General features: G+C 61.4%; 1 protein-coding gene across 1 annotated transcript in view; it reads right to left on the bottom strand.

The window, feature by feature from the left end:
* The window catches only part of KMT2B (lysine methyltransferase 2B), a gene marked incomplete at its 5' end in the record, with an annotated part of 46716 nt that overhangs the window by 17090 nt on the left and 17561 nt on the right, over positions 1-12065 (bottom strand). Inside the window, 12 exon segments of the mRNA XM_080636437.1 lie at positions 152-384; positions 911-1048; positions 2778-2870; positions 2985-3067; positions 3610-3686; positions 4453-4553; positions 5194-5286; positions 5499-5672; positions 6535-6689; positions 7698-7806; positions 8346-8459; positions 10743-10889. Of these exon segments, the coding sequence (XP_080492563.1) occupies positions 152-384; positions 911-1048; positions 2778-2870; positions 2985-3067; positions 3610-3686; positions 4453-4553; positions 5194-5286; positions 5499-5672; positions 6535-6689; positions 7698-7806; positions 8346-8459; positions 10743-10889 (1517 nt within the window).

The raw sequence follows: 12065 nt of genomic DNA, 5'->3' as shown, positions 1-12065 counted from the left end.
CCTCCATAGCCCCTCCATAGCCCCCCATAGCCCCTCCATAGCCCCTCCATAGCCCCTCCATAGCCCCCCCATAGCCCCCCCATAGCCCCTCCATAGCCCCCCCATAGCCCCCCCATAGCCCCTCCATAGCCCCTCCATAGCCCCCCATAGCCCCCCCATGGAGCCGGCTGGAGGCGGCAGGAGGCCGCGATCCCCCCCTAGCGGCCGGCGTTGGGCGCTGCTCACGGCGGGCCGGCGCAGGCGCGCGTGCCGCTGGCAGAAGACGCTCTTGTCGCGCTGGAAGGCGGCGCGGCGGCGCCGGGCGCACATGAAGTGGAAGTTGGCCAAGCAGGCGGCGAGGCAGCAGCCGACGGTGGCGCCGGGGCGGCCACAGTGCTCGCAGCGCTGCGGGGATACAGCGAGGGGCACCCATGGGGCACCCATGGATACAGCGAGGGGCACCCATGGGGCACCCATGGATACAGCGAGGGGCACCCATGGATACAGCGAGGGGCACCCATGGGGCACCCATGGATACAGCGAGGGGCACCCATGGGGCACCCATGGATACAGCGAGGGGCACCCATGGATACAGCGAGGGCACCCATGGGGCACCCATGGATACAGCGAGGGCACCCATGGATACAGCGAGGGGCACCCATGGGGCACCCATGAATACTGCAATGGCACCCATGGGGCACCCATGGATACAGCAATGGCACCCATGGGGCACCCATGAATACTGCAATGGCACCGATGGGGCACCCATGGATTAAAGCAATGGCACCCATGGATACAGCAAGGGCACCCATGGGGCACCCATGGATACAGCAATGGCACCCATGGGGCACCCTCAGCGGCAGCACCCATAGAACACCGCGTAGCACCCCTATGACCCCTCGAGCCCCCCCCCGCACCCATGGGTGCTGACCATCTGGCGGCCGCGGGCGACGGCGGCGTGGACGTTGCGCAGGGTCCCATCGCCCTCCTCGAAGACCTCGGCCGACCACAGGGCGCAGTTCACGTGGGTCCACTCGTTCTGGCCGATGTAGAGCAGGCGGCCCTCGTCCTGCGCCACCCAAGGGCACCCATTGGCACCCATTGGTACCCATTGACACCCATTGACACCCATTGGTACCCATTGGTACCCACTGATACCCATTGACACCCATTGACACCCATTGACAACCCATTGATACCCATTGGTTCCCATTGATACCCATTGACATTCATTGGCACCCATTGATACCCATTGACACCCATTGACACCCATTGACACCCATTGATACTCATTGGCACCCATTGATACCCATTGATACTCATTGGCACCCATTGATACCCATTGACCCCCACTGGCACCCATTGGTACCCATTGATACCCATTGATACCCATTGACCCCCATTGGCACCCATTGATACCCATTGGCACCCATTGACACCCATTGACTCCCATTGATACCCATTGACTCCCATTGACACCCATTGACTCCCATTGATACCCATTGATTCCCATTGACACCCATTGACTCCCATTGATACCCATTGATACTCACTGACACCCACTGATACCCATTGACCCCCATTGACACCCATTGACCCCCATTGACACCCATTGATACCCACTGATACCCATTGACACCCATTGGCCCCCACTGATACCCATTGGCACCCATGGACATCCACTGCTACCCACGGTATCCATTGGTACCCACTGGCACCCGTAGCACCCACTGGTATCCACTGACGCCCATTCGTACCCATTGCTACCCACTGATTCCCATAGCACCCATCCACACCCATTGGCACCCATAGTACCCAGTGACACCCATTGACATCATTGATATCCCCAAGACCCATTGACTCAGCAGCACCCCCAGCACCCCTTGACACCCACAGCACCCACTGTCCCCCATAGCACCCATTGACACCCACTGACCCCCAGAGCACCCATTGACCCCCATAGCACCCATTGACACCCATTGACACCCACAGCACCCATTGACCCCCATAGCACCCATTCACACCCACTGGCCCCCATAGCACCCATTGACACCCACTGACCCCCAGAGCACCCATTGACCCCCATAGCACCCATTAACACCCATTGACCCCCATAGCACCCACTGACACCCATTGACCCCCACAGCACCCTTTGACCCCCATAGCACCCATTCACACCCACTGACCCCCAGAGCACCCATTGACCCCCATAGCACCCATTAACACCCATTGACCCCCATAGCACCCATTGACACCCATTGACCCCCACAGCACCCTTTGACCCCCATAGCACCCATTCACACCCACTAACCCCCATAGCACCCATTCACACCCACTGACCCCCAGAGCACCCATTCACACCCACTGTCCCCCATAGCACCCATTCACACCCACTGACCCCATAGCACTCATTCACACACCCACTGACCCCCATAGCACCCATTCACACCCACTGACCCCCATAGCACCCATTCACACCCACTGACCCCCATAGCACCCATTCACACCCACTGGCCCCCATAGCACCCATTCACACCCACTGACCCCCATAGCACCCATTCACACCGACCCCCATAGCACCCATTCACACCCACTGGCCCCCATAGCACCCATTCACACCCACTGACCCCCATAGCACCCATTCACACCCACTGACCCCCAGAGCACCCATTCACACCCACTGACCCCCATAGCACCCATTCACACCCACTGACCCCCATAGCACCCATTCACACCCACTGACCCCCATAGCACCCATTCACACCCACTGTCCCCCATAGCACCCATGGGTGCCCTACCTGGCAGGGCGCATCCCCGCACTGCAGGCAGAGGGCGCACTGGCGATCGTCCTCCCCCCCCCCATTGGGCACCGTTGGCTCCGCCCCTTCCTCTAAGGGGGGGGAGGGGCTTCAGTGGGGGAGGGGGGGGCCACCGCCCCCCTCCCCCCCCCAATGGGTCCCGTCCCAGCAGGGGGCGCCCCAAGGGGCACCCATGGGTGCTCACCGGGGGGGGGGCAGGGGGGGCTCCGGGCGCCATTGGGCGTACGTGTGGTCGGGGGAGGGGGGGAGCACGGGCGTGGGGCAGGCGGCTGCGGGGGGGGGAGGGGAGAGCGGTCAGAGCCCGGAACAGCCTCAGAATCACCCAAAGCAGCACCCAAAGCGCCCAAAGCAGCACCCAAAGCACCCAAACCAGCACCCAAAGCGCCCAAACCAGCACCCAAAGCGCCCAAAGCAGCACCCAAAGCGCCCAAACCAGCACCCAAAGCGCCCAAACCAGCACCCAAAGAGCCCAAACCCACCCCAAAGCACCCACCAGCACCCATCGGCCCCCACTGACACCCATCGGCCCCCACTGACACCCATCGGCCCCCATTGACACCCATTGACCCCCATTAACACCCATTGACCCCCATTAACACCCACTGACACCCATTGGCACCCATTAGCACCCATTGACACCCATTAACACCCATTGACACCCATTGACACCCATTAACACCCATTGACCCCCATTAACACCCATTAACACCCATTGACCCCCATTAACACCCATTGACACCCATTGACACCCATTAACACCCATTGGCACCCATTGACACCCATTGGCACCCATTGACACCCATTGACTCACTCAGGGTCCCCATCCCCAGGTGGGCGCCAGCGCTTGGGGTCCCGGACATCAAAGCAGGGGAAGGCTCCGAGCATGAGCTATGGGGCAGAGGCACCCATGGGTGCTCCACTGCCCCCTATGGGTGCCCCATTGCCCCCTATGGGTGCCCCATTGCCCCCTATGGGCGCTCCACTGCCCCCTATGGGTGCCCCATTGCCCCCTATGGGCGCTCCACTGCCCCCTATGGGCGCTCCACTGCCCCTTAGGGTGCTCCACTGCCCCCTATGGGTGCCCCATTGCCCCCTATGGGTGCTCCACTGCCCCCTATGGGTGCCCCATTGCCCCCTATGGGTGCCCCATTGCCCCCTATGGGCGCTCCACTGCCCCCTATGGGTGCTCCACTGCCCCCTATGGGTGCCCCATTGCCCCCTATGGGCGCTCCACTGCCCCCTATGGGTGCCCCACTGCCCTCTATGGGCGCTCCACTGCCCCTTAGGGTGCTCCACTGCCCCTATGGGTGCCCCATTGCCCCCTATGGGCGCTCCACTGCCCCTTAGGGTGCTCCACTGCCCCCTATGGGTGCCCCATTGCCCCCTATGGGTGCTCCACTGCCCCTTAGGGTGCTCCACTGCCCCCTATGGGTGCCCCATTGCCCCCTATGGGTGCTCCACTGCCCCTTAGGGTGCTCCACTGCCCCCTATGGGTGCCCCATTGCCCCCTATGGGTGCTCCACTGCCCCCTATGGGCGCTCCACTGCCCCCTACAGTGCTCCACTGCCCCCTATGGGTGCCCCACATCTGCCCTATAGCCCTTATGGGTGCCCTAGAGCCCACCCATGGGTGCCCCCCCTCCACCCCATAGCACCCATGGGTGCCGCGTACCTGGATGAAGAGCTCGCGGGCGCCGTCGCCTGTGGGTGCCCCCCCCCGCAGCAGCACCCCAATGACGTCCTGGCTGAAGTCCTGCTGCAGAGCACCCATGGGACACATATAACCCCCAGAGCACCCATATAACCCCCATAGCACCCATATAGCACCCATAGCACCCATGTAACCCCATAGCACCCATATAACCCCCATAGCACCCGTATAGCACCCATAGCACCCATGCAACCCCCATAGCACCCATATAACCCCCAGAGCACCCATACAGCACCCATAGCACCCATGCAACCCCCATAGCACCCATGTAAACCCATAGCACCCATATAACCCCCATAGCACCCGTATAGCACCCATAGCACCCATATAACCCCCGTAGCACCCATAGCAGCCATATAACCCCATAGCACCCATACAACCCCCATAGCACCCAAATAACTCCCATAGCTCCCATATAGCACCCATGTAACCTCAGAGTCCCCATGGGACCCCTATAACCCCCACAGCACCCATATAATCCCAGAGCACCCATATAACCCCCATAGCATCCATCAGCACCCAAATAGACCCCATAGAGCCCAGATAACCCCCGTAGCACCCATATAACCCCTACAGCATCCACATAGCCCCCCATAGCACCCATAGGACGCCCACAACCCCTCCAGCCAACAGCACCCATGGGTGCCCCCATACCCCCCCGTAGCACCCATGGGTGCCCCCTCACCACGGAGCCGTAGTGGCCGCTCTCCAGCAGCTCCGCGATGGCTCCCAGGTCGCAGGGGCCTGGGTGCAGCTTCACCCCCCCCCCGGGGGGGCACTGGGGGGGGTCAGCACCCATGGGTGCCCCAGACCATAGGGGGGGGACCCAGAGAGAGAGAGCCCCCCCCATAAGTGCCCCTCTATGAGTGCCCCCCCAATGGGTGCCCCCCACCCACTATGGGTGACCCCAACTCCACCGGGTGCCTCCCAACCCCACTGGGTGCCCCCAAACCCATTGGGTGCCCCCCAACCCCATTGGGAGCCCCGAACCCCATTGGTTGCCCCCAACCCCATTGGGTGCCCCTCACCCATGGGTGCCCCCCGGTACCTGATGGCAGCGGCTGAGGGGGGGCCCATGGGGGGAGCGCAGGAGCCCCCCCAGGACGCGCCGCAGCGCCCCCTGCAGGGCCCCCCCCGCAACAGCACCCGGAGCCTCCTCAGCCTCTGGAGGGAGAGAGCACCCATTGACACCCATTGACAGCCATTGGTACCCATTGACACCCATTGACACCCATTGACAGCCATTGACACCCATTGACAGCCATTGGTACCCATTGACACCCATTGACACCCATTGACACCCATTGACACCCATTGACAGCCATTGGTACCCATTGACAACCATTGACAGCCATTGGTACCCATTGACACCCATTGACAGCCATTGATACCCATTGACACCCATTGACACCCATTGACAGCCATTGGTACCCATTGACACCCATTGACAGCCATTGATACCCATTGATACCCATTGACACCCATTGACAGCCATTGATACCCATTGACACCCATTGACACCCATTGACACCCATTGACAGCCATTGACACCCATTGACAGCCATTGATACCCATTGACACCCTTTGACAGCCATTGATACCCATTGACACCCACTGACACCCATTGACACCCATTGACAGCCATTGACACCCATTGACAGCCATTGACACCCATTGACACCCATTGATACCCATTGACACCCATTGACACCCATTGACAGCCATTGATACCCATTGACACCCTTTGACAGCCATTGATACCCATTGACACCCATTGACACCCATTGATACCCATTGACACCCATCGACACCCACTGACACCCATTGACACCAACTGACACCCATTGACACCCATTGATACCCATTGACACCCATTGATACCCACTGATACCCATTGACACCCATTGACAGACACCCATTGACACCCACTGACACCCACTGACACCCATTGACACCCACTGACCCCCATTAGCACCCATTGACCCCCATTAGCACCCATTGCGCCCTCCAGCCCCCATGGTCTCACCGTGGGTGCTGGGTGCAGGCAGGCGCCGGCAGCACTGGGGGCACCGGGGAGGGGGCGGCTCCTCCCCTCCCCCCTCCTCTTCCTCCTCCTCTCCCTCCCCACCCTGGGAGGGGACCCAGCCCCCCCCCAATGGGTGCAGAGGGAGCAGAAGCGCCCTGGGGGGGAGCAGCCATTGGCACCCATTGGTTCCCATTGATACCCATTGACACCCATTGATACCTATTGATACCCATTGACACCCATTGATACCTATTGATACCCATTGACACCCATTGACACCCATTGATACCTATTGATACCCATTGATACCCATTGGTTCCCATTGATACCCATTGACACCCATTGATACCTATTGATACCCATTGATACCCATTGGTTCCCATTGATACCCATTGACACCCATTGATACCCATTGGTTCCCACTGATACCCATTGACCCCCATTGATACCCATTGGTTCCCATTGACACCCATTGACCCCCATTGACACCCATTGACACCCATTGACACCCATTGGTTCCCATTGATACCCATTGACACCCATTGATACCCATTGGTTCCCATTGATACCCATTGATACCCATTGGCACCCATTGGTTCCCATTGATACCCATTGACCCCCATTGATACCCATTGGTTCCCATTGATACCCATTGACACCCATTGGTTCCCATTGATACCCATTGATACCCATTGATACCTATTGACACCCATTGGCACCCATTGGTTCCCATTGACACCCATTGATACCCATTGACACCCATTGGTTCCCATTGGCACCCATTGACACCCATTGATACCCATTGGTTCCCATTGACACCCATTGATACCCATTGACACCCATTGATATCCACTGACACCCATTGATAGCCATTGACACCCATCGACACCCATTGGCAATCATTGATACCCATTGACACCCATTGACATCCATATCACCCTCTGACACCCTTTGACACCCCTCGATACCCATAGCATGCAATGACACCCATAGACCTCCCATAGCACCCATTGCCCCCATAGCACCCATTACCCCCCCTAGCACCCGTAGACCCCCCACAGCACCCACAGACACCCCCATAGCACCCATAGACCCCCCCATAGCACCCATAGACCCCCCATAGCACCCGCAGATCCCCCATAGCACCCATGGGTGCCCCTCACCGAGGCGGGCGCAGGGGGGGCAGAGCCCATCCTGAGGCACCCATTCGGGGTCCCCCCCCTGGCCTGGGGTGGCCCCACAGCGCTGGCACCTGGAGCACCCCCAGCACAGCTGCAACGGACGGGGGTCAGTGGGTGCCCCCCACCCATGGGTGCCCCCCGAGCACCCATAGGGAGCCCATAGAACCCATAGGGACCACCCCATAGCACCCATAGGGACCCCACAGCACCCATGGGACCACCCCACACCACCCACAGGGACCCCATAGCACCCATAGGGACCCCACAGCACCCATGGGACTACCCCATAGCACCCACGGGACTACCCCATAGCACCCACAGGGACCCCATAGCACCCACGGGGACCCTACAGCACCCGTAAGACCATCCCATAGCACCCATAGGGACCCCACAGAACCACTCCATAACCCCCCCATAGACCACAATGGACCCCCCCATAGCACCCATGGGTGCCCCCCAAGCACCCATAACCCCCCCATAGAGCAAAGTGGACCCCTCCATCACCCATAGACCCCCCCCATAGCACCCACAGACCACAATGCCCCCCCCATAGCACCCATAGACCACAATGCCCCCCCCATAGCACCCATGGACCACAATGCCCCCCCCCCAGCACCCATGGGTGCTGACCCAGGCAGTGCCCTGGGGGGGCCGGGGGGGGGCGCTGGGTCCCAGGCAGGGGGGGTGGAAGCAGCGGCGGCAGCGGCAGCACTCGAGGAGGGGCTGGCACAGAGACAGGGGTCCCTATGGGTGCTATAGGGTGCTATGGGGCCCTATAGGGTGCTATGGGTCGCAATGTGCCCATATCCTCCCATAGACCCCCAGAGCACTCCTTGTGCACCCCATAGGACACACTGACACCCATAGCACCCGATGGGTCCCAATGCACACACTACCCCCCCCCAAGGCACCCAGTGGGTGCCCATTGCCCCCCCTTAGCACCCACTGGCCCTCCATAGAACCCAATGGGTCCCATTGCCCCCAAGGGTCCTAATGAACCCCATAGAACACATAGGACCCCCATTCCCCCCCATTGCCCCCATTGCACCCATTCCCCCATTCCCCCCCATTGCCCCCATTGCCCCCATTCCCCCATTCCCCCCCATTCCCCCCATTGCCCCCATTGCACCCATTCCCCCATTCCCCCCCATTGCCCCCATTGCCCCCATTCCCCCATTCCCCCCCATTCCCCCCATTGCCCCCCATTGCCCCCATTCCCCCATTCCCCCCCATTCCCCCCCATTCCCCCCATTCCCCCCATTGCCCCCATTCCCCCCATTCCCCCATTGCCCCCATTCCCCCCATTACCCCCATTCCCCCCATTGCCCCCATTACCCCCATTGCCCCCCATTCCCCCCCATTCCCCCCATTGCCCCCATTGCCCCCCATTCCCCCCATTCCCCCCCATTGCCCCCATTCCCCCCATTGCCCCCATTGCCCCCCATTGCCCCCATTACCCTCCATTCCCATTCCCCCCATTCCCCCCCATTCCCCCCATTCCCCCCATTGCCCCCATTCCCCCATTGCCCCATTGCCCCCATTCCCCCATTGCCCCATTCCCCCCATTCCCCCATTGCCCCCATTCCCCCCCATTCCCCCCATTCCCCCCCATTGCCCCCATTCCCCCCCATTCCCCCCATTGCCCCCATTCCCCCCCATTCCCCCCCATTCCCCCCATTCCCCCCCATTGCCCCCATTCCCCCCATTGCCCCCCTTCCCCCCCATTCCCCCCATTCCCCCCCATTGCCCCCATTCCCCCCCATTCCCCCCATTGCCCCCATTCCCCCCCATTCCCCCCCATACCCCCATTCCCCCACATTCCCCCCATTGCCCCCATTCCCCCCATTGCCCCCATTGCCCCCATTGCCCTCATTCCCCCCCATTCCCCCCATTCCCCCCCATTGCCCCCATTGCCCCCATTGCCCCCATTCCCCCCCATTCCCCCCATTCCCCCCATTCCCCCATTGCCCCCATTCCCCCCCATTCCCCCCATTCCCCCCATTCCCCCCCATTCCCCCCATTCCCCCCATTCCCCCATTGCCCCCATTCCCCCCCATTCCCCCCATTCCCCCCCATTCCCCCCATTGCCCCCCATTCCCCCCATTCCCCCCCCATTCCCCCATTTCCCCCATTCCCCCCATTCCCCCCCATTCCCCCCATTCCCCCCATTCCCCCATTCCCCCCATTCCCCCCCATTGCCCCCATTGCCCCCATTGCCCCCATTCCCCCCCATTCCCCCCATTCCCCCCATTCCCCCATTGCCCCCATTCCCCCCCATTCCCCCCATTCCCCCCATTCCCCCCCATTCCCCCCATTCCCCCCATTCCCCCATTGCCCCCATTCCCCCCCATTCCCCCCATTCCCCCCCATTCCCCCCATTGCCCCCCATTCCCCCCATTCCCCCCCATTCCCCCATTTCCCCCATTCCCCCCATTCCCCCCCATTCCCCCCATTCCCCCCCATTCCCCCATTCCCCCCATTCCCCCCCATTCCCCCCATTCCCCCCCATTCCCCCCATTGCCCCCCATTCCCCCCCATTGCCCCCCATTGCCCCCCATTCCCCCCCATTCCCCCCATTCCCCCCATTCCCCCCATTGCCCCCCATTCCCCCCATTGCCCCCCATTCCCCCCCATTCCCCCCATTGCCCCCCATTCCCCCCCATTCCCCCCATTGCCCCCCATTCCCCCATTGTCCCCATTCCCCCCATTGCCCCCCATTCCCCCCATTCCCCCCCATTCCCCCCATTGCCCCCCATTCCCCCATTGCCCCCCATTCCCCCCATTGCCCCCCATTCCCCCCCATTCCCCCCATTGCCCCCCATTCCCCCATTGCCCCCCATTCCCCCCATTGCCCCCCATTCCCCCCCATTCCCCCCATTGCCCCCCATTCCCCCCCATTCCCCCCATTGCCCCCCATTCCCCCATTGTCCCCATTCCCCCCATTCCCCCCATTCCCCCCATTCCCCCCATTGCCCCCCATTCCCCCCCATTCCCCCCATTCCCCCCATTCCCCCCCCTTGCCCCCACCTTGCCCCCCCGGCCCCTCCTCCCGCACACGTGGCAGCTCCGGCACTGGCGGCAGCTCCAGGCTCCGGCCTGGCCGGGGCCCGGCCCCTCCCCGCGGGCCAGGCAGAACCCGTGGAAGGGCTGGCAGCAAACCTGGCACAGGAGCAGCTGCGGGGAGACCATAGGGACCATAGGGACCATAGGGACCATAGGGACCATAGGGACCATAGAGACCCATAGGGACCATAGGGACCATAGAGACCATAGGGACCATAGAGACCATAGGGACCATAGGGACCATAGGGACCATAGGGACCAGAGGGACCAGAGGGACCAGAGGGACCAGAGGGACCAGAGGGACCCATAGGGACCATAGGGACCATAGAGACCATAGGGACCATAGGGACCATAGGGACCATAGGGACCATAGAGACCATAGGGACCATAGGGACCATAGGGACCATAGGGACCCATAGGGACCATAGGGACCATAGGGACCATAGAGACCATAGGGACCATAGGGACCAGAGGGACCAGAGGGACCCATAGGGACCATAGGGACCATAGAGACCATAGGGACCATAGGGACCATAGGGACCATAGGGACCATAGGGACCCATAGGGACCATAGGGACCATAGGGACCATAGGGACCAGAGGGACCAGAGGGACCCATAGGGACCATAGGGACCATAGAGACCATAGGGACCATAGGGACCATAGGGACCATAGAGACCATAGGGACCATAGGGACCATAGGGACCATAGGGACCATAGAGACCATAGGGACCATAGGGACCATAGGGACCATAGGGACCCATAGGGACCCATAGGGACCATAGGGACCATAGGGACCATAGGGACCCATAGGGACCCATAGGGACCATAGGGACCATAGGGACCATAGGGACGATAGGGACCATAGGGACCATAGGGACCATAGGGACCCATAGGGACCATAGGGACCATAGGGACCCATAGGGACCATAGGGACCATAGGGACCATAGGGACCATAGGGACCATAGGGACGATAGGGACCATAGGGACCAGAGGGACCATAGGGACCAGAGGGACCAGAGGGACCAGAGGGACCAGAGGGACCATAGGGACCATAGAGACCATAGGGACCATAGGGACGATAGGGACCATAGGGACCAGAGGGACCATAGGGACCATAGGGACCATAGGGACCATAGAGACCATAGGGACCATAGGGACCAGAGGGACCATAGGGACCATAGGGACCAGAGGGACCAGAGGGACCAGAGGGACCATAGGGACCATAGGGACCATAGAGACCAGAGGGACCATAGGAACCAGAGGGACCAGAGGGACCATAGGGAC

This window comes from Psittacula echo (genome assembly GCF_963264785.1).
Source record: "Psittacula echo genome assembly, chromosome: 33".
NCBI lineage: Eukaryota > Metazoa > Chordata > Aves > Psittaciformes > Psittacidae > Psittacula > Psittacula echo.
Note: the sequence above shows the minus strand (reverse complement) of the source record. Positions and strands in the feature narration are given on the sequence as shown.